We start from the raw sequence: 23285 nt of genomic DNA on the forward strand, positions 1-23285 counted from the left end.
TCACAAACTTGGTAGAGGCGCTCTTCAGGGTGGCGTGCTAAACCCTACGAGGTACAATACAATCCTAATTGGGCTTCCGGAAGAGTTACTTGAAAGTGACAGCATATGCTGGTTACATTTGTGTTTTGAGTCTCATGGCCCCAACAGCGCACGGCACCACAACGTGCATCATCTGCTCTCTCGATGCCTTTACACCTTCGTGCTTTGGAAGTGCCAGCTGCGAAATTTATTGCGTTTGTTTAACTACCAACGCAGTCAGTAGGTATCCAATTACCACTGACATTGTCATAACGCCATGTCACTCACGACAGATTACTTGGTCAAGCCACTTACCATGACCTTTCTTGGTCTAAGCATGGAACAATGCTTAAAGGAACACTTGAAAGCTTTGTGCTTGTTTTGACATACTTAGCACAAATTCAATGGGGTTCATTTTAATGATCCCTGCTGCAGTTGAACCAAGCATTATGTAGTTCACCGGTGGCCACTATTTACCTGTATGCGACATCTTCCTGTCTACGTACCTTTAGAAGTCGGCAAGCCCAAGCATCGTGTACATATCTCTTATCGCTCTCTCAAACTTTATGGTAAAAGGCAACTGAATATTTTAAAAATATGATTCTATACAATTTTAAAGAAGAAGCAGTCAAGGTTTGCAGGGTCAATAATATGCAGAAAAATTAAGTTTTCGTAAATAGAAAAAGTACATGTCATTATAGCTAGCAATCCATTCTTAGTCTCAAAAACGTTATGAAAGTAACCCGAAAGCTTGGTACCTAACATGTGCTAAATTATTGCTGACAGTGACACGTGCCCAAATGACGCGTGCATAAGCTAAATAAACACCGAAAAAGACAGTCGATCTTTGAAAAAGAAGCATTGTGAATTCAGTTTAGCAGGTGAATAATACTGGCCAACGAAACCAGCTGTTAATGAATGTAACTAACGATCTTTTGCAGCTCCATTGCGGTTACGTTATGGCAAGTACGTTTATGAGGAGCAGATTCGTTCAATTATCAAAATGTGACGCTGCCTGGGTTATCAGTCTATTACTTAATGCGCGTCCTGTTCGCAACTGCGGCGAGTCCATTTTGTTTCTTTTGTTTCAATAAGGTCAGCAATTCGGTCGGTGCAAAATCTACTCGCAAGTTCACCAGGGCGGGTCAACAGAGGTTCAGATGACCTATGTTCGGAGTAGGCGCCCTGTATTCGTTGCGGATAACATCGATTCTATTGACTATAACTCGAGATTGCTTGACAATAATGGTCACGTTGTGCTTGCAATGGAAAAACGTTTGACGACGTTGAGCATTTCGTAGTGGAGGGAGTATTCCTGTGGCTTCTAAAATCGCTGAAAATAATCTGCGGCACTCAACGGAAATAAAGCTACGGAGGCGGTACTTCTGCGCATGCGTGACGGCACCGCGTATTCTAGCAGCATTTGTCAACGGTTTTGCTTTCTTCAAACAGCTACTAAACTAGCCTACTTTGCTCATACAGCGATTTTTCATGAGCCCCAAACTCGGAAGAGAGCTTGAAAAAATAGGCAAATTTAACGCTCAGTCATGTATTTTGTTTTATTTTGCTTTTGTGAATAAGATGTTTATGTTACTTCTTCCCCATCTTAGACCCGCGTGGATGAGGATCTTATACTTTTTTTAGGAGCGCACTCGGTTGTGCACGCTTGGCTTCGGTATGGCTTTCCTTTCATTGCCACGGAAATTTTTCCGCGATCATAGACTTCTTATTCAGACTATCCTGGATTAGCGCCCAAAAGACGACGACAGTTTTTTTCGACAGGTGGCTTGGCTACAAATACTACGCAAGCATCGCAAGAGCTCGAAAGTCCCAGGAAGTTCTGGTTTACTGGTAAACAGCGTGCAGTTCAAGAAGGCTATCCAAGCTAGTCCATCGAGGACACTACAGATGGCGCTGGGCTAAAAGCGGTGAGTATAGAGCAAAGTACAAAAAAAGCAGGAAAGAGATTGATAGCACCGGAGTCATTGCAAGGGTGAGCAATGGTAGAGTGAAAGAAGCGATAGTGGTTTCAAATACGAAAACTAAGATCGAAACCAGGTAGGCAAAACGCTACATGCCGATAGATGTAATAAAGCCTAAATCAATCGAGCAGGCCAGCAGTTTATTTGGCCCCATCCAGTTACAAAAGGAATGCCAATAAACATCATCGCCATCTTCATCGATGAATGTGTCACTGGGAGATTTCCTCTTTAATAAAACGAACTCTTTAGGGTTTCTCTACGACAGGACGAATGTTTTTATCTACGCAGCTAAGCTGAACACCGTCTTAATTGCCCTCTGTAATTTTGGACGGTGCTAATATTACTGAAAGCGGCAGATGGAATGGTTCTCAGTAGCGTGTGTTACTCCTGGGCACTGGGTTGGCACGTCTTGCAATACTACGAAGGTTGTTCCAAATAGTCTGGCCAATCGTTCATTTAGGCATGACGCAACATGTGACGCTGCTTGAGCCAAAAGACGAGAATGTCGAAGGCGACGACAGTGAGCCAAGATGTCCCAACACGGAGAAGTTTCGTTTATTAGACGATCGTGTTCGATGCTTTCTGCAATATATTGATTAGAATTCATATGGGCGTCTCCTTTCCAGTTGTATACTTCTCGTGTTCGCTCGCTTCGGGCTGTCGTGTTAGCGGATTCAACAACAACCACTCCGGCCAGATTTTTCCACTTCTGAAAAACAACTTACTTCCTGCAGCTGCTTCTTAACGCATGCTGCCTGGAATCAAAAGAAATGCACAGAACAAAGCACAATGGAATATCGTGTGTGAACGACTGTTGCCTTTTTGTGGTTGGTTTGGTCACTGCAGTGCAGCTATTCCTTGTGCCTGAACCATACATTATTGTGGGGCACTTCAACAGGGCCCAGGCATGCTAAAAATAAACGGTTACGTTGCCGTTTCTATTGTTCAGTCAGAGCCGAACGAAATACCATGAAAAAGGTGCAAGAATATATCTTACCAACGGAACAAGTGTTAAGCATCTTATTCAGGCTATAGAAGCAAGAAGATGAGGAAGGCTGGGCATGATGTCATCCTATCCCAGAAGAAAGGTTTGCGTGCCGCAACGCTTCAAAATAATAAATAATAATCTACCGTAGAGATAACGATAGTTGCCTTCACGACGTATTATATTGTCTATTAAAAGCGCACAGGATTCTTCGAATGTAATGCAGTCACTATATTAATGAACTTGTGTTATGCTATATATGTTATGTGTTTTAATGAGTTCGTGTTGTGCTTCTCGTATGAAAGCCTCACGGCAGCCAATTTACTTAACGACGAAAAAATCAAACTTTCACAGGTGACGGCAATCTTCCTCCCTTGAAGATTACCGCTCGTGCCAAGACCACTACAGTGCCGTAATTGTTTGAAGATCGGGCATGTCAGTGGCATATGCAAAAATTCGACCATGTGCCCAAAATGCTCTGAGCAGGATAGCGCTGATGCTTGCCGTGCGACTGATTTCAAGTGTGCCAATTGCTCTGGTCCCCATGAAGCATCGTCGAAAGACTGCCTGAGACACAAGACAAAGCTGAAAGTCCGAAAACAAATGGTGCGCGACAACTCAACGCACAGAGAGACTGCCGCCAAAGTGCGATGGCGTCGTGCCCGCCGCAGATGATCTTCGTCTGCTACAAATACTTAGACCGTCGTAAGAAAGAGGCTACTTCCTGCAGCTGGTGCTCCAAAGGCGCTCACCCAAACTACCAACACGGTGTCTGGTGACGCAGTGAATACGTCTACTGCAAACGCTTGGCCTACGCTTCCGACATTAAGTCCTCCAGCAGAACAAAGATCGACGGTGGGCTACCAACGCACCAATGACGGCACAGATCGCGGGCGAGGTCCAAGATGAGCAAGTAATCGCTATAATCAAGTCTCTAATGAAAGTCATACACGTGTTGATAAATGTAATGAAGATGCCACCTGCTCGGGGTGCACTGCAAGTGTAGACGGCCTGGATCCGGTTCTTGCGAGCCTCGAGTAACAAGCACAATGGCTCCACTGCGTCAATCGTTTTTCAGACAAGTCACGGAAGTGTCTATAATGCAATAGAGTGCCCGTGGACTGAAATCCCGGATTGCTGATTTTTACCATTGTCTTTTAACAGAGCGATTCCCCATTATTGTTGTCTCTGAACCGAACCTACAGAAACCCGTCCAGATCTCAGGCTATGAACCTTATGTGTCATCGACTTGTAATGAAATTAGCAAGGTGATCATCTACATACGATGTGAACTGACTTACGTTGTTTATCCTGTGTGGCCACATGACTGTAATCAGTATGTAGGTTTGACCATGAAAAAATAAAAACTTTCGTTTACTCTAGTAGGCGCTTATCTTTCTCCCTCGAGTCGTTTCGACAGACAGAGCCTGAGTAGCAAAATCCCAATAAAGAAAGGCGTCAGGCAGGGAGATACGATCTCTCCAATGCTATTCACATCGTGTTTACAGGAGGTATTCAGAGACCTGGATTGGGAAGAATTGGAGATAAGAGTTAATGGAGAATACCTTAGTAACTTGAGACTCGCTGATGATATTGCCTGGCCTAGTAACTCAGGGGACCAACTGTAATGCATGCTCACTGACCTGGAGAGGCAAAGTAGAAGGGTGGGTCTAAAAATTAATCTGCTGAAAACTAAATTAATGTTTAACAGTCTCGTAAGAGAACAGCCATTTACGATAGGTAGCGAGGCACTGGAAGTGGTAAGGGAATACATCTACTTGGGACAGGTAGTGACCACGGATCCGGATCATGAGACTGAAATAATCAGAATAAGAGTGGTCTGGAGGGGCGTTTGGCAGGCAGTCTCAGTTCATGAACAGCAGGTCGTCATTATTCCTCAAGAGGAAAGTGTATAATAGCTGTGTATTACCAGTACTCACGTACAGGGCAGAAATCTGGAGGCTTACTAAAAGGGTTCTACTTAAATTGAGGACGACGCAACGAGCTATGGAAAGAATGATGGGTGTCACGTTAAGGGATAAGAAAAGAACAGATTGGGTGAGGGAACAAAGGCAAGCTAAGGACATCTTAGTTGAAATCAAGAAATAGAAATAGGCATGGGCCGGATATGTAATGAGGAGGAGAGATAACGTATGGTCATTAAGGGTTACGGATTGGATTCCAAGGGAAGGGAATGCGTAGCAGGGGGCGGCTGAAAGTTAGGTGGGCGGATGAGGTTAAGAAGTTTGCAGCGACGGCATGGGCACAATTAGTACATGACCGGGGTAAGTGGAGAAGTATGGAAGAGGCCTTTGCCCTGCAGCAGGCGTAACTAGGCGGATTATTATTATTATTATTATTATTATTATTATTATTATTATTATTATTATTATTATTATTATTATTATGGAAACAAAAAATGCCATTGCGATTTACAAGTACGGCAAAAAAGAAATCGGGTTTGGGGTGAGGGGGCTTGCAGATCTGTACGATAGCACAAGTGGAAGTGCGTTGCTAGTTGAAGCGCGGGCTGGCTGCCTGATGGCAAAAACATACCAGAGCCAATATTCGCAACAAGCAGAGGCATATGTGTGCGGCAGCAAAGGCCCAGAAGCGACTCTGCACATCGTAATGAAGTGTCAAGGTATTCACCCAGTGATACCCGTACAAAACGTACACCTTCCAGAAGGACTTGGATTTAAAGTGCATGGAAGCATCATATGTTCAGCAGTCACGCTAAGCGAGAGACCTTTAGAGTATTGGAGGGAAGATGTTGACAGAAGCGAAGCGCTTACAGGTATAGGTAACTGTACAATGTAAAGATGCAAGTTTTAACGGAGAAAGAGAAGAGCAAGAAAGGATAGCCAAAATGCTAACCATGATTACCCCAAGTAGGCTAAATGACTGTTTGTTGCTGCTGTGTTTCAAGGGGGCTGCCAATAAACATCATGACTACCCTTAATGGCGCAGCCTGGCGATGCGCAAGGTACATATAGCGAGTTCACAAACTCGACGGATCAGTTAGACCTAATCTCCATTGATCGAGATGGACACCCGGACAGGCTCGATGAGGACGGCTGGCGAGGGCTGACAATCGTGTATTTTGACTTCGGAAACTGGTTTACACTCACTATGAGCGCCCATAAATGTTTCTACAAGCGCTATTGCCCCGACAGTCGCGTTGTTGCAAAGTTATGGCTGAGCTGCCGATGGCACAAAACACCAGCCGAACGACAGTCGGCAGGCTGGTTTTGCATGCATCGGCAGCCGGAAAGCCTGTCCCACTACGACGAATCGCTGTTGTCGGCACAATGGCTTTCAGCGACGCACACAGCCGTGTAGTTAGCCGATGGTCGGCGTCGGCTTTTTGACGCCCTCGGAGTGGTGTCGACTCAGCGGGACTTGGCCATAAGGCGGTGTTAACTGGTGCGCTATAGACTACCTTTCCTACTATGAGGAGCTTTTTCCTCAAGGTACGTCTATTGTTCTAGCCAAATAATGATATTTCCACCATAGACTTATGCACACGCAAAACACTCCTTATGGAATATCTGCGCGCGGGTTTGCGTTAGGAATTGTTATTCAACCTTTGGGTCGCGTTCTTTCGGGCTGTGACTCAAGGAAAGATCTGTTTAATCGTGCACAATAGACTATACCATTCGAACTAAAAGAAATGATCCTTTTTATTTCCTTGAAACCGCATACGCCGTGCTCTACCATACTTTCTTTCTCGCGAAATATATAAAACGCGCATAGCTCAGGACATTATTTCGACACTAGTGTGGTTCGGTCATCGGTTAGGCAAGGATGAAGTTTTACGCAGGCACACTAGTGTTTTTAATTCCGACTTTAGTTTTAGCTACATGTAAGGCCACTGGTCAGACCAAACAGCATGATGACTCTGACCAGCAAAGGTAAGTGGACATTGCAGGCAACTGTTGAGAAGTATATATTTTCGACCATTTTCATAGTTTTTAATTCTCCATTTGAAAAACTTAATTCTCACATGGGCAGCAGCAATATCACGCAAATTAGTTGGCGTTAAGAAAGGTGTATCGCGTATAATAAATTCGCATATAGCAATAATATATCGCGCTATGACATTTATGGACTACAATCAGAGGGATTATTCAGATCTTCACGTTGTGATCAATGCGCTAGACCTAGTATGCGGTATCAGCTGCTTTTGAGGAGGGTTTTTAGCGTAAATATGTAATCCGCAGATACTTAGCCAATTCTTTTGCATTGTGAAGCAACAGTCTGTGATCCTTTCACCAAAAAAGACTTATCTTGACCAATGTGGACGTATTTGGCGAGCATTATTTCATATTATTTAAATTCGCCGACCTTCACAATATATCGCAATACGGGAACGCCCATAGAGCCAGCAAGGTTTGAAAGGAAAGTAATGTTAGATATGTACTGAAATGAAAAAAATCTTAATTTTTATGCTGCATAAGATATTGTTTTTAGTTATTTTGTATAATAATTTGAAAGTTGCGCCAGGGTTCATCGTAACTCGTTCGGTAGCTTCACATTAACTGTGCGGGCTCGGAAGACAGAGTCTGACTAAATACTCGGCAGTTTCATCCGAAGGGTGAATCACTGAGTGTGACGCGCAAAGTATAGTGCTGCGTCTGAGCTCTTCGAACGTAATCCTATGTGCGGATGCCTCTATACGCTAATACGATGTACGCGGGTGCGTCTAAATTTCTGGCACCCTTAGAAATTTCCATACGCCGTGTAGAGCCTGAAATGGTATCGCACAAGCGCCGCTGAACAGTCTTCAAGGAGCGACGCCAGTGAAATGACGTCATTTTCATATTGTGAGCAGTTATATCCTTAAGCACGTTTAATGGTCACAAGGTTGGGGATAAAAGCCATGTGGTGTGAAATAAATGTTTTCACACTTTCTAGCACGCTGAAATATTGCAAAAGTGTGAGGAACACTGGCCAACCCTTCCCCTATCGGAAAATGGGGGTAAGCGAAGCTTGTCCTGCATGCACCTGACCGTCTTCGCGATTAAGTAACCCACACCTAACGGTGCTGGATTGCTTCGCCCTCGCGCTCCCTGGGCTCGGGATCTTCTCGTCGGTGCTGTCCGTTTACAAGGGCTCGGGCGGCTCTAACAGCTGGACGGTTCACGGGCGGTTTCACGGGTTCTTGCCGCCACACGTCGAACGCTGCCCGTTCCTCAGGGGAACGCACAACGCGTGGCCTTCCCATCCGGTGTCAGAGAAGGAAACGATCCGGCGCAGCGAGCGCGGCACCCTTCCTGCCCTTTCCCTCCAGCGAAACGGTTCTGATTGGTGGCGCGCGTGGGGCGGACGTGCGCCGACGCGGCGGGGATCCTTCATAAGAGAGTTTTAGCCCAGCGGGTTTACGGCCAGCGGAGCGGAGCGGAGCGGAGCGGGCGAGCGGAGACGCGACTGCGCATGCGCACCACGCTGAGGCGGCCAGCGGTTTTACGGAGCAGCGTTTACGCCCGCTGGAAAGCACTCCCCAGCGGAGCGTATACGCAGCGCGCGAGCGTGCGTAAGGGCGCGCGGGCGTGTATGGGAAATGCAAGACGGCAGCCGCGAACATGAACGCCGGTAGTTCTGCATCGAAGACGGCGACTGCCGCGCTGACCCGTACATTAGTACTCAGTACATTATTAACAAATAATGCACTGAGAACATGTAATATATCTTTATTCAACATTTCTTGCATAATAAAAGCAAGCGTAATTCAATTTCATTTCTCAGTAACTCCTATTCGAACCACTAGGTGGGGCAGCAGAGCGCCCCGCTCTTTACCCCGCTCGAGCGGGTGATCCGCTGGGCTAAAATTCTTTTTTCGCGAGCCGCTCCGCTGGCGCAACGGTGGAGACCGCTCCGCTCCGCTGGCCGTAAACCCGCTGGGCTAAAACTCTCTATAATAGAGAGTTTTAGCCCAGCGGGTTTACGGCCAGCGGAGCGGAGCGGGCGAGCGGAGACGCGACTGCGCATGCGCACTACGCTGAGGCGGCCAGCGGTTTTACGGAGCAGCGTTTACGCCCGCTGGAAAGCACTCCCCAGCGGAGGGTATACGCAGCGCGCGAGCGTGCGTAAGGGCGCGCGAGCGTGTATGGGAAATGCAAGACGGCAGCCGCGAACATGAACGCCGGCAGTTCTGCATCGAAGACGGCGACTGCCGCGCTGACCCGTACATTAGTACTCAATACAATATTAACAAATAATGCACTGAGAACATGTAATATATCTTTATTCAACATTTCTTGCATAATAAAAGCAAGCGTAATTCAATTTCATTTCTCAGTAACTCCTATTCGAACCACTAGGTGGGGCAGCAGAGCGCCCCGCTCTTTACCCCGCTCGAGCGGGTGATCCGCTGGGCTAAAATTCTTTTTTCGCGAACCGCTCCGCTGGCGCAACGGTGGAGACCGCTCCGCTCCGCTGGCCGTAAACCCGCTGGGCTAAAACTCTCTAATGACTCACGCTCCGGCGCCGGGGCAGCTGTGAACTCACAAACCTCCCTTTCCCGCAGCTGCCTTGCTCTGGGAGCAACTGGGTTTTTGCGTGACCACGACAACACCTCTAGTGAGCCATTACAAACTTCGCTTGACAATTCAGTCAAGAAGAGAGATTTGGTTTGAGCAACCTTGGCGGTGGTTGAATAGTATATCACCTATCCTGTATATACGGCGTAGGTGAATATGTAGCATATGCATACATCATTACATACGCTCATCACGGCGACGGTGAACATTCGCCCGAAGTGTTAACGTAATTGCTATCGCAGTGAAATGCCAAAACTAATCCGCGGAACCCATGGAAGGGCTCTGCGAGGGGCAGATGCAGGGAATGTACAGGAAAATGTTCCCTCTCTGGATCCACCAGTGAGCTAAACAATAGAGTGCTTTAGAGATAAAGATATTGTCATGAAAACGACGAATCGAAATCTACATTCAGCGTCAAGATAGGTAGGATGATCTTGTGCTCTACTCAAGCGTAGTAGCAAGTCACGGTAATAATATTACTGTACTGGTTTGGAAACATTACACATCGAACAGGCATGAGAAAGCGAAAGTTCAGTGACGTAATTAAACACTGAAATTTTAACGTACGTAGAATTTTATGAGGCAATGTTATTATTCAGTGCAATTTGAAAACTACTTACTTTCGAGACGCATGTATACATATCAAGACGTGCCCCTGGCAAAAGGGATGCCCAGTTAGCGAGGTAGACCATTTCTGTTTCTTAGACTTTAAATACACTAACGCACAACTCTCCAAAGGCTTTCATAGAATGCAGCTCCATTCTGATCTCCACATACTTAGTACGCCTAATTACACACCGAAAGGTTCATGAGATATATCTAAAATACTTATACGGCACTTGATTTAGAGGCTACGCATGCGGCAGAAAAGTGTCAATCGTAATATTTACGAGTGTGTTGTTAGAACCCAATCGACAAATTGTGACCGAGAAAGCAACCTCACTTATTAAAGCAGAAAGTGGTTAAGGAAATTTTTCTCGCGGTTCTTGCAGCAGACACACACTGCAGCGCAATACTGTAATGTAATGTAATGTAATTTAATGCAATGTAATGCAGGCGCACTCTACACTCAGGCCAGCGAAAGAGGCATACCAAAGAGTACGGAATTCGTGAGACCACAGGTCCTTTAATTCCATCACCTGGCCTGCATTGCATTGCTCTTATGTGCACCCTCTACAGGATATTCCTCAGAGGTAGCATTGGAGCTACAAAATGGGCTTTGACATGGGACTGGTGTCTGCTGCGCAACCTTCCCTACGAAGGCTTCTTGAATATTATGTGCTTGCGTGTTTTCTCTGTTATGTCTGTGTGTTATGTCCTGTGCGTATCTTTATCAAATTCGCCTGCACTAGCATATTACGGCCTCCACCAGGCAAACCTCTCCGGTTTTTAAAAACAACATATCTGTCTCTGTCACCTGGACATCTTTAACTCGAAGGGCACGTTAAACCCTCTAATTTCTTTATCAGTTACCCGCTTTGCACTGACACGCTGCGCCATCCATCGTCCCGGACTTCTTTCTGTGCCAATAATGGGAAAGCTGCGGTGGCAAAACGGGCACAAGTAAAAGCGCTTCCGAATATTGTCTCCCATTTCCATCCGCGTTAGTGCAACCTAAAGAAACCTTTAACGTTTTATCTCCCACAGCAAAATAAGTGAGGACATGCACTGAATGCGACATTTCTTATTGTTTTTACTGTTCGTCTCATGTGTGCGTGGACTAATGCGAAAACATCGCAGATAGAAGCTGTACTGATTCAGTGTTCGTTCGAAGGAACAAAAACCGCTTTTAAGTGTTTTCGTATTGCTTGCCTCAGTAACACATATATGGGGCTGAAACTCCGCCCCAGTCGGTTTGTCTTTATTGACAATTACAATTTTCTGCGAATGTAGTAACAATACGCGCAAACCGAACCGAAAATACGGCAGCCAACTACCCGCAATGTGGCGGTGGCAAAGCAAAGTATGGGTCGCATTAGAATCGCTATCTACTCGAGACCCATAAGAAGCTCTTCTTCTTTCATGATTGATACTTAGATATCACTAGAATTTTTTTAAAAGAAACGTAGGTAAGCTGTAATGACAGACGGAGAAAGAATAACGGTATATTGAGAGGTTAGCCTTGCAGTAGGCTTCGCATGCTACTACAGGCTAGATGATGAAAGAAGAATTAATGGAAGTGACAGAAGAAAAAAGAAAGACACCCACATTATGACACCAATGCGTGAAAAATGCACAGCCACGAAAGTTGTTTTCAGAGTTTCCTTTCATTGGATGAGAATGCTTTAAGAACCTAAGTAAGGCGCAGTTCAGAGCCACGAGGCGGCCATAGTCTGAGAACGACCAGCGGCTCAAATGCCGTGTTTAGTCGCGAGTCTTGGGAATTACTCAAGAGCGCCCTTGGTGTTGCCAAGCGTCTGAAAAAAAAAGCGAACTGGTCCAAGTGCTCGTCACCAGGAACAGAATGGCGTGCTGAAAACAACAACAAATTTACACAAAACATCCATGAAGCGTGAAAAGAAAAAGAAAACTGATTTCATCTTGCCTGTTAGTCAACATATGAACGCTGAAGAAATGTGAACCAAAAAGCAACGCCATTTCAAATGCACCGTGTGTTCTTTCCAGACTCGTTTTCGAGGATGATCTCCTGCTCCCCGCCACAAATGACAACATCCCAGGTAGCACAAAAGAGATACGTAACGTTTTCGTAGCGTTTATCCAAGACGATAAAAACGGGTTAAAGAAGACACGAATGAGAGAACTTCGGCGGGAAAACGTCGTATATCTCTGCTAATGTCCGGCTTAATTACTTTCTTGAGACGATCTAGAACAGGTCTGCAAGACGTATTCGAAAAGCTGGTCTAGAAATAGGATTGGGAAAGACACAAGTAATCCCTTTGCCAAAACTATTCGTAACCAATTTCTAAACGTTTTTACGAGGTTATCAAAAAGCTGGTCTAGAAGTGGTCTTGAAAGGTTTACGATCATCTGAAGCTAATTTTCGCGAGTGACGGGTGCGATCAGACATCGTTGTTCAAAACACGCGTTTAGTTTCGCCTCACGCGACTGGCCTATTCCGCGCAGACGTCGTCAGCCGCACCCGTCGGCACGGCCTAGGCCAATCGCGTGAGGTGAAACTGATCGGGCGTTTCGAACAACGATCTCCAATCGCGCCCCATATGAGTAGAAGCGTCGTGTTGACTGTAAGAGCCATGGCGCAGTGCCAAGCACTGTTCCCCGCATGGCCGGCGTATCCTCTACCAAGTCCCACGAAAATAAGCCTGTTAGGAATAATGAATCCTTAATACCACCTTTAGTAAGCTACGATGCTTACAACCAAAATGGGAATGACATCCTGCAAAGAACAAATGGTTACGACTTGGCAGGCGGCAAGACCAAGCCCTTCATGCCAAAAGTGAATGAAATGAGAACATTGTGACCAAGCAAAAACACTTTATTAAAATGTAATGCTTATGCAAGCTTCGAACAAACTGTGTGAGAAATGCAAATAGAAGTAAAAGTACATCAACAATGACAAAAGTCGCAGAAATTTAAGGATTCGTAATGAACTCGAAAGTGAACATTCACTAACACATAAACAAAATTCCAAGTACACATACAAAAATGAATAGAAGAACCTGGAGTGTACTAAAGTTTCTCATTTATCATAGTAAAGAGCACGTGCTATTAGATGGACTAGAGTTATGCAGAAGTGACATTCGGAGCGAATGGAAGTAGACTGAAAAATGCAAGAGTATGAGTCGGATGGTAACTGCCTCCAAGCAATGTTACCAATCAGCTAGAAGCTTGAAAAGAGCACAAAAAGAAATACCACCGCATACCATCATAAAATAATCCTGTGACAGAAATAAAAAAATGGGAACAATGCAAAATTGGAAATATCGCCTTTAGGATATATCAAAGAAGGTAATGGCGAGAAAAATAACCATACAACAAAAAAGCAATAAAGTGAAATTAGTACAGAATACTTAAACGGGGGATTCAGTGTAACAAGTGAACACTACTGCAGTACAGCGAACGATGAGACAGTAATGCTGCATCTTGCCACTCCAGAACGTGAGAAATGAATATGCAAGCCTCATATTAGTAACTTACATAAACATGGAAATAAACTGGAATGCACTGGAAGCTGCATTTGTGTAACAAAGGAAGCAATGCTCGTAATAAATAGTAAGTGTTTTATCTAAAAAACGCTGTACAAGAGGCAATGTTGTACCTCTCTGGCAAAGACAAAGTTGCAACGAATAATTTGCAAACCAGCAAATACATTAATTAGCACAATGACATGTCACACTTTGCGCACATCTTCAGTCTCCTAAAGTAAAAAAAAAGCACTCTGAATGAGAAAAACGTTTAACACATGTAGCCCAGAGCAAATTCTTTGCCAGTTCACCCACACTTTCACATCCAAAAACATTTGCCACAAAGTCCAGGCATAGTTCCACTAATGTTTACCAATTCACCCCCACTTTCACGTCCAAAAATATTTGGCACACAGTCGAGGCAGAGCTTCATAGATAAACAGCTTGAGCGCACCCCACTGATTATTCTGCAGTCCCGCTGGAAATAGAACTGCCGCACAAGCTGGTAGTGATTTAAATGTAGACACACTTGCTGCCCTGGACAGGTATGCTCAGATATCTGCACTGGTGCTCCGTTTTGTGAAGTAGACACATTGATGCACTACGCTGGTAGTTGAAATGTTTTGAATGCACAAGTATTGGCTTCACCAGAAAGACTTGCCCACATACCACCACTGGCATATATATGCACTTGCTCTTCACTCAGTAGCATTGCGGACGGCACGGACGAAGAGCCGTTTCAAATAAAGTTTTATTCATTCATTCATTCAGTAGCATTGAACTTAAAGTGTTCCCTATGTGGGAGCCATGTGTAAAACCGGTGTCACACGACCACTCTCGATCGCCATCACGCCCGATCCGGATCGAAATTATCGATGCGACTGGCTCACTGTCGTAGCTTGCGCAAAAGAGCCAATCACGACCGAGAAATTCGATTTGTAACGGATTGGATAGCGGTTAAAAGAGCCCCGTGTGAAACCGGTATCAAATAATGCACAAGCGTACGCTAGGAAAATGTGTTGCACAAGGACAAAGAACTGCGGCATGCCCTGCTGTGCGAAGCGCGTGAACAGAACACATACAAAAAAAAAACCGCGCGAGCGCTTCGCTAACTCCACGCGCACACATTGCACCCGCACGAACTCGGCAGGCCGCCGACTAATTAAAGCGCGAAGGGCGCACAGCGTACATTCCGACACATGTCCCAAACGGCAAACAATGGTACTACCTGAAGCATACTCGACTCACGTGCGCAGTATCCACAAGCGAGTTATGCAGCGTACATGCTGTATCCATTCGCCAAGTAGTAAAATTGATAACAAGCACAAAGCTACAAGGGACTCAATACATTAATACCATTTGAGGCGTCAAATAAAATAGGGTTGGGCCGTTTCATATATTGGACACAATATATGGACACACGTGGTACCCCGTAAGACCATGAAATACCGCTCACGTGGGTAAAGGGGGCGAAAACACAATCGAGAACCTGAAGCGTAAACGATAAAAGCACGGTATATATGGTGCACGCAAAATTCTGTCAGTGCGCTGTAGCGCGAGGGAAGAAAATAGGGCGAGCACTTGACCTCACCTTTTGGGATACCGTACTAGTACTGAATCATAAAAAAAGAAGCCTGTTTGAACCAGTTATCTTGTCTGCAACACTCTTGCTAAACGGGAGACTAAAATACCACGATGACGGCTCTATTGCGGAGATTGGCAAGGTGCGCACAGACAGCAATTTTGCCATCTTTCTTCGCATTCTGCAAAATGCTTTCTTGTTAGGGTCACGCATAGCGGCCGATCCCGACGCTAGGGACACACAGGCACAATTTATTCCCTCTAACTTTCGTCCTTATACTGCCCTTAACGCCTGAATTACAGCGTCAGTGAAAAGGCGCCTCAAATAACATGACAATGAACTTGAAGAGCTGATTAGTGCCCTCCACTCGGCGCCCTGCAATTGAAAACACTACTGAATTCGAAATTAAAACTACGCAAACAGATCGCACAACCCAAACTAATCACAGAATGTCGTTTTCTTGACGGCAAAACACTGCAACACTTACATGACAAAGGGCAGCGGCAGCACATTCAGAACAGCCGCAAACATACCACAGCGCAATGCAAGTGCGCTAACGCAACTATGCCAGGCTTCACGAATAACGTGGCCGCCATGGTCCGATAACAATTGAAAACACTACTGATTTCCGAATTAAAACCACACAAACAATTTCGCACAACCCAAACTAATCACAGAATATCGTTTTCTTGACAGCAAAACACTGCAACACTTACATAGCAAAGGGCAGCGGCAGCACATTCAGAACAGCCGCAAACACACCACAGCGCAATGCGAGTGCGGGGACGCGACGACGCCATGAAGACGAGACTATGCCCGGCTCGCCCGGCTGCCCGGCATCACGAATCACGTGGCCACCTTGGTCACATGATAACTAAAGAGATAGAGCGAGTCATATGAAGTCGTTTTCAAAACGTATTCACCCCTCGTTTTTAAGCTGCCTGGCTTCCAACGTTATCCAAACGTATTCACCCCTCGTTTTTAAGCTATCTTGTTTGGAACGTCTTTGATGCGTCGATTTTGGTCAAAAATCCATTTCAGACGTTGAATCCCTTAATACGACGTTTTCAAGACTTTGTGTGCTACCTGGGATATACCAGTCGAAACTCAACGAAATGCGAAACCGCAGCCGTGTAAACATGCCAGCTCCGTGCGCGAATCTGGAAGCGTATTCTGGATTCATCCCTGTCGACGAAGACAAAAACTCTACGTACTTGTTCTTCTTGCACATCAAGTCGCAGGCAAGATATACCTGATACGAATGATGTGTTTCGATTTAGCGACTCGCAGAACTTTTGTTGGGGCAAGAATAAAGTTTTGGTGGCGGTGCAGCTACTATCCCAGAATGCACCGCGAAACTGATAGTTTAAAAGTACACACGTTCGCAAAAATAGTTAATATTCAATTCTTCCTTTCCTTCAGTAATTAGAAAGTATGTACAGATGTGAAATATAAAAAAACAGATATTGGCAGCGTGCCAGTATTTTAAAAGAAGGACCATCCGCGTTACTAAAGTAAGTGGAATCTTCTTTGGATAAACGAAACGTATTCGCATTACATCAGGACATCACGTTGACAGCGTGAGACGCTTTGGGATTACCCGAGGTCTCGGAGCAACATTGTAGGAACATTGTGCTACCAATATCTTCACATCATGTGTCCTGCTGAAAGATCGATAAGGGCCTTCTACCTTCATACCAAAGTGTTTAATTCCTATAGACCACTGTCGAATATATTTCATGTGTCCCGCTCAGAGATCGATAAGTGCTCTTTTTACCTTCTTTCTAAGTGTCTGGCTCCCGTAGGCAGCTATGGAATTGTATTTGCTTCTGTTATTTTTATTTATAAAATATTGTATCGTGCGGTAGAAAGTGTCAAATCTAAGCACCATTTTTCGTTTTGGTACACGTAGAAATCGCACGAAATCGTGCTTTCCACTACACAATAAATGGCTTTAAAAACAACGTGTTAGTAACACTATAACAAAGCTCGCTATAGCCACCAAACAGAAAAAGAAAGGTAAAATGTGTTTATCGTTCGCGAAGTTGGTGAAAGCTTAGGATTTTATATATCTATATATATATATATATATATATATATATATATATATATATATATATATATATATATATATATATATATGACAATGGTACTACAGCAGCCCCTCTCGAAAATCTTGGGCAACATCGCAGTGTACCACGCCGCCAACTTGGTGGCTCTCTGTTAAGTGCGAAATTTAACGGTAATATTCGAGTAGACTTGGGCAGCAAGAAACCGTCGTCAAAGCAAGGTAGGAGATAGGAGGCTTGCCTTTAAATTGTAAATAAGAAATACCCTGATAGCTGAGACACTCCAAATGTGCATAGTGCGTTACAAAGTAGCAAGCCTGTCAGTCACAGGCGCACTCAGAAGTGCGTACGAAATTATGAAATTGAACAAACAGGCAACTTGCTTGACTCTATACTTACATGTAGTTCTGCGAAACATTAAATAAATAAAGACCGAAAGCGCTTCTCCCTATCCAGGTAGCGATTCATGCGACAAATAAATAAGAGGGTCGGGTGACTTTCGTTGAAAAGGGAAATGTCTCGCGAACCAGTGGCTTATAACAATATTTCAAGAAGAGTGGTTTGCTATTCCGAAGAGGGTTTCTCACAGTTCAGTGGAGATTGCGATTCGGGCATATTTGTCCTATAAGAGGACAGGATAAGTGCCGTGTCAGCGAAATGAAATGCACTCCCATTTAATCAACGAGCCAGAAATAAGAATTGTTTCAACTATATTTCATCTTGAACAATCTATTAATACTGCATTACCGAAGAATGCCACCTTCTTCATTCGAAAAAATCTTACCACCTAAAATCGATATTTGTTGTTTTCACAATTCAGCAATTCCTATGCAACACATAAAAAACACTGATACATAAATATAAAGTAACATGTATTTTCTCTTCGGTGTATTAAGTTATATCGGAGGTAATGGCTCTTTTGTTGACTGGGTATCCTTGCTTGTGACAACTTCTACGTACATTTAAATGCAATTCGCAATGTAAACTCAACTTACCCCTCAAGTTATACCACGAATTTCTCTGTAATTCAAAATGACTATGATTAGCACCCACGTAGTACAGAATTCTCCGTCTTATATTTGGTATGACTGAGAAATTAAATTTATCCGCAAATTACTAAATTTTGTGCAACTGGGACATGGCCCTTGCAGTGTGACTTCAGTGCAGTGTAGCAATTTTACGAATGTGTGCTTTCTTTTCATTTATAATTTGTACAGGTCGATGGTGATAAGAAGCCCCTTCTTTTGTGGCTACAAGGTGATCCAGGGAGATCTGCGCTCCACAGCCAGTTCCTTGAAAATGGCCCTCTTGGCATTGATGCTGGCGGGTCGTTGTACCGCAGAAGCCACAGTCTCTTAAATCAGTTTAACATCATCTATCTGGACCAACTTGCCGGATCCGGATACAGTTTCGATAGAAATAGCGAATACCCGTCGACGCTCGAACAGATTTCTACTCACGCCATTAAATTTCTCAGGAGGTTTCTGAGAATTTACTCCGAGTACAAGGGAAGAGAGTTCTTCATCGCTGGGGAATCGTACGGAGGTAAGACGCATTCAGTATATATTCGCTCGATTACCGCTTTAAAATCAGCAATAGAAGTTGACGCTAGATTCACAAGTGTCTATTAAACCAATACAAATGCCAATGAAGCGTCAGTAGCAGCACACCTATGCATACGCGTAAATGTACGTGTCCCCTACGGCTATGGAGCATACAATTCGCTGGAAAAGAATAGCGGCGCTGTCTGCCACTTTTATGGCGTACAAGCAGAGCAGGCTGCGTTTCTTGCATTTCCTTTAAAGTGAAAGATGGCGCAAAGGTCCTATTCCCCATAATTATACACTTTCATTTCGACATTGCCATACGCAACACGAGCTTCCGTCATTTTTTTTTTTTTTTGCCGACACAGGCAAGTAAAAAAGTTGTGCATAAACCACCCACGATTACTTCCAAGGTTATTGTCTACGATTGTTTACAACTTACAGCCATAATATCGTCGGATTGTGTTTTTAATATTGTCGCGTTGTAGTGACGGTTAAGAAGGCAGCAAAACTGGGATTAACGAAACGAGCGTTTTGTTGGGCGAACTTGCGCCCTCAAAAACAAGCTACACTCAAAGTACAACGGTAGCGCGAACACACTCGGCGATCGTCGAAAATCTGATCAGCGGGTCAAGCGCGTCGGCGTTTATAGATCAGTCGTCGAATGTTGCAGAGTAATCGCTGGGACCCGCATGCCTTCCACAAAGCTCTACGCCATTCGAGTCGTGCATACATGCAATCAGATTACACAAGGTTCGGCGACAACAGACAGCGCATGGAACCATCGATAACATTCCAGAAACTTCCGACACATGCAAGCGCGTCCTGCGCTGTGTGATAACATTTGTTAGGCGGTGAAACGTGTCGCCAAGAAAGACAAGTACACGTGTCAATATACGATAAAACGCACTTCTGTTATGTAGAAACTGAAACACAAGCCCAGTTTTCCGGCGTTTCTGTCATTCATAGACCGGCCACTAGCATGCGCAAATCTTGGAGGCCACGGAGTGGCGCGCCCGGTTTCTTGCAACACCTACAGATGGCGCTCACCTCCGCCGCATCGCGGCCCATGCAAATGGCCGCATATCTAATAGAAAGCTTGCCTTCGTGCATAGCATTTGCCGGCAGCGTTTTCCAGTAAACATTACGGTTACATAGGGTGCAGTTGCCGGGAAGCGTGCGAAGTAATCAGGGATCTTTGAATAGTTATCGCGTTCCACCTTTAAACGCAAAGCTCAGGCGTCCTACAATTTTTTCTTCTATTTATAAAGCTTATTTATTGGCTCGCTTGAGCCCGAGGCGAGGCGAGCGCTTAAGGCTTATTCACGATATACTACTAGTCAAAAGTGAGGTTCCTCTTGTTAAGTCTATGACGCGTTAACGGCCCAGCGTCACAGAAAATCCGGTTTCGACGACCAGCGCCGTAACCGGCGTTGGCAGCCCTTGGGCGGAAATTATCCCTATCTTCCATACGGCACTAAAGTTCTTCTATCATTAAAGCCGCTCATACCTTGAATTAAATTCTTTACAAAGTTATTCCTCGCAATTTTGAAACAGCCCACAAACAAACGTCTTGAAGTAACACACTGACAGCGCATGCTTCTTGTGTTAAATGTTCTGAGACCGAAATATTAAAAGTGCGAAACAATAACACAGGATCGGCCCACGCAAGAGGCCGCGTTTTTCCCAGAAAGCTAGCCTTCGTGCATAGCGTTCGCCGCCAACGTTTCCCGGTAAGCATGACGCTTTCACAAGCTGCAGTTGCCGGGAAGCGTGCGAAGCAGTCAGGGATCTCTGAGTGCTCTCGCGTTCCACTCTAAAAGGCGAAGTTTAAGCATCCTCCCATTTTTTTCTTGTGAGAAGCATAGCAGCAATAAGTGGACATCTTTCAATACGAAAGCCTTAAATCTTTGTTTGAAGGAAGCACTGTGAGGTACAGAAATGTCACGTGACTTAAGAAATGCCAGAAGAGAACCAAAACATGTCCAGCCTTGTAAGAGAGATAATGTATTAGTAAAGTTAATCAATGAATGATTAGCGATTGGATTAAGGTGTATTAGGGTGGCTGAAGGTGGATTAAAGTCGAATAAGGTGAATTAGGCTGAATGAAAATTATGTGTCTCAAAGGATATTAGGGTGGATTAGGATTAATTGAAGTAGAATAAGAAGGATTGCTGTGGATTAGGGTAGATTAAGTTACAGTAAGGTCGATTAAGGTGGATGATAGATTACGGCAGATTAAGGTCGGTTAAGGCGGATGAAAACAGATTAAGATGGATTACGGTGTATTGTTTGAGTATTACGATGGATTAACGTAGATTAAGATAGATTAGGGTGGAATAAGGTTCATTAGGGTGGATGTTGGTGGATTAAGGCGGATCAAGGTGGATTAAGGTGAAATATAGTAGGCCTTACAACGCTTTAACGTTCCAGTCTTTTATGCGATATCTGAGGTCACCTGGAAGTTTTTTCACAAGGACACATTACAACAGCAATGGACATAATTCAGCGATAATGACTAACGATATAGTAAAATGAAAATCAAGAAAAGCCTGGTAATTGGTTACAATAATAATCCTGTTGTCACTGCAAAATCGAAGTCACAGTATTTCTGGCGTATACCCATTGTCAGTATCAAGAGGCGTACAGGATCCTAAAAATAATGCCTTCGCCAATTCTGGATGAAATACTTGAGCGTTACCTTTCTTACTTTGGTAAAAATATTTCAGAGGCCCTTTGTTCCCAAAGTACGTGATATAATGCTCCATTTTCTGGGTAATATTGAAGTTAAACCTCTGGAAAGTGGTGGCTGTCTCAGGCAACCTAGCAGGTCGACAAAACCTGAGCACTTGCTATATCTTGAATCCAACATTTACAGTGTCCCTGCTGACTAGATTTCGCATAATGCGCGATCTATGCCGACGCAAATAATGCATGGGCGGTAATGTAACCGCTCTATGCCTGCTACAATGTTCGTAATGTTGTAGTATTAGCGACAGCATCTCCTATAAATGTAGTTTTCTTTCAAAGCGGGAAGCACTTCACTTTAGTTTACATTGTAAACTGCAAAGAACACCTGTTGCTACCCAACACTTATAACAACATATCACAAGTACTAATACCTTCGAGACTGACACCATTTTAGCCAAGCTTGCTAGAAAGGTAGCTTTTGTGCCTTTATGACGATATTTCCGGCATATTATAAACTTACAGTGTAATTTACACAATGTAGAGAGCAGTAACTCGTATCGACACTCATACATTTTGCGGATGAAAAAAAATTAGCTCCCACACATTCATTATCATGTGCCGTATGCATGTAGAGAGTTGAGGGACTTTGTTAAAGCGTGTAAATACCTGTAATTTTAAGTAAATGGGTTACATTGTGCATTTGGTTGCTCTCTTTTTCATTTACAGCAAGGTCAGCAGTTGGCTTGGCGCAGAGAATGCTGGCACTACCACAGAAGGTTTCGTTGAGCTTGAAGGGCGTGATGCTTGGCAATGGCTTTGTCTTCCCGCTTTTAGAAATAATCAACTCAGCCGATTACCTCTATTGTTCCGGCCTGCTCGACGAACAAGGTCGCTCTAGGTTTGATCAGCAATTTCAGAAAATAGAATATATGATCAAGGCACAAAATTTTACCCAAGCTGCAGCATTGCTGAGCCAAACGGTCCTCAACATACATCCAGGTGGAAAGAAAACATTGTACGAAGAGTTGACGGGCTTTCAGCACCACGGAAGCATCACAAACCCTCTCAGGGCGAAGGAATTTGGTAAATATAAGGAATACGCAAACAGTGAACATTTCAAGAAGCTGATTCACGTTGGTCCCTCAAGAATCCTCGACGCCACGAGGTATGACGTCACAAGGAAGTTAGTGATAGGAGACTTCTTCGTTGATGTGACGCCAACCTTGGTGGACGTACTCAACAAAGCTTACGTCCTATTCTACACAGCACAGCTAGACGCCATATTCCCGGCTACTAACATGGAACGTTCCTTTGCCAAGTTGCAATGGCGAGGCTCAGAAATGTTCAAGGAAGCTGTTCGCAAGCCTTGGTACCAGACAGGCAGTCCCTATAAGGTACCGATGGGTTACGAGAAAATGGCAGGGGCAGTGATGTACAACAGCGTGCTCTTCGGCGGCCATTTTATATCAACCGACCAATCGATGGCCGTTAGCGACATGTACACCCGGTTTTTAAAGTTTACTTCAAAGCCGGCTCCACCTGTGCAGGGCCAGAAGTGTGACGGCAGCAAGAAGTCTTGCTGATCTGGCACCATTTCATAATGTTAGTGTGCCCTTTTGAACCACACGAACGCTGTTTCAAACATGTTGGTTATATAACTTCATGTTTGAGCACTGAATAAATATATACCTTTCTTGACACATTGTGAATTTCTAGTCAGCTTCAATAGAGTGAGCATGTTACATGAATGCTCAGTATCGCGAAAACTT

At 44.4% G+C, this 23285-nt stretch overlaps 1 protein-coding gene across 1 annotated transcript; it reads left to right on the forward strand.

The window, feature by feature from the left end:
• The first annotated feature begins 6423 nt into the window (after positions 1–6423).
• LOC139046910 (probable serine carboxypeptidase CPVL) lies at positions 6424–23137 on the forward strand. Its single transcript, XM_070520837.1, has 4 exons — positions 6424–6458; positions 12153–12205; positions 18499–18826; positions 22243–23137. The coding sequence occupies exons 2-4, from the start codon at positions 12167–12169 to the stop codon at positions 23097–23099; spliced, it is 1224 nt and encodes a 407-aa protein (XP_070376938.1). The 5' UTR covers positions 6424–6458; positions 12153–12166; the 3' UTR covers positions 23100–23137.
• The last annotated feature ends 148 nt before the right edge of the window (positions 23138–23285 follow it).

The sequence above is a fragment of the Dermacentor albipictus genome, chromosome 6 (genome assembly GCF_038994185.2).
Source record: "Dermacentor albipictus isolate Rhodes 1998 colony chromosome 6, USDA_Dalb.pri_finalv2, whole genome shotgun sequence".
Taxonomy (NCBI): Eukaryota; Metazoa; Arthropoda; class Arachnida; order Ixodida; family Ixodidae; genus Dermacentor; species Dermacentor albipictus.

Coding starts and splice junctions, on each gene's coding strand:
- LOC139046910 (XM_070520837.1), top strand. CDS start 12,167: ATGATCTCCTGCTCCCCGCCACAAATGACAACATCCCAG. Junction 12,206..18,498: donor CACAAATGACAACATCCCAG/GTAGCACAAAAG, acceptor TAATTTGTACAG/GTCGATGGTGATAAGAAGCC. Junction 18,827..22,242: donor CGCTGGGGAATCGTACGGAG/GTAAGACGCATT, acceptor TTTCATTTACAG/CAAGGTCAGCAGTTGGCTTG.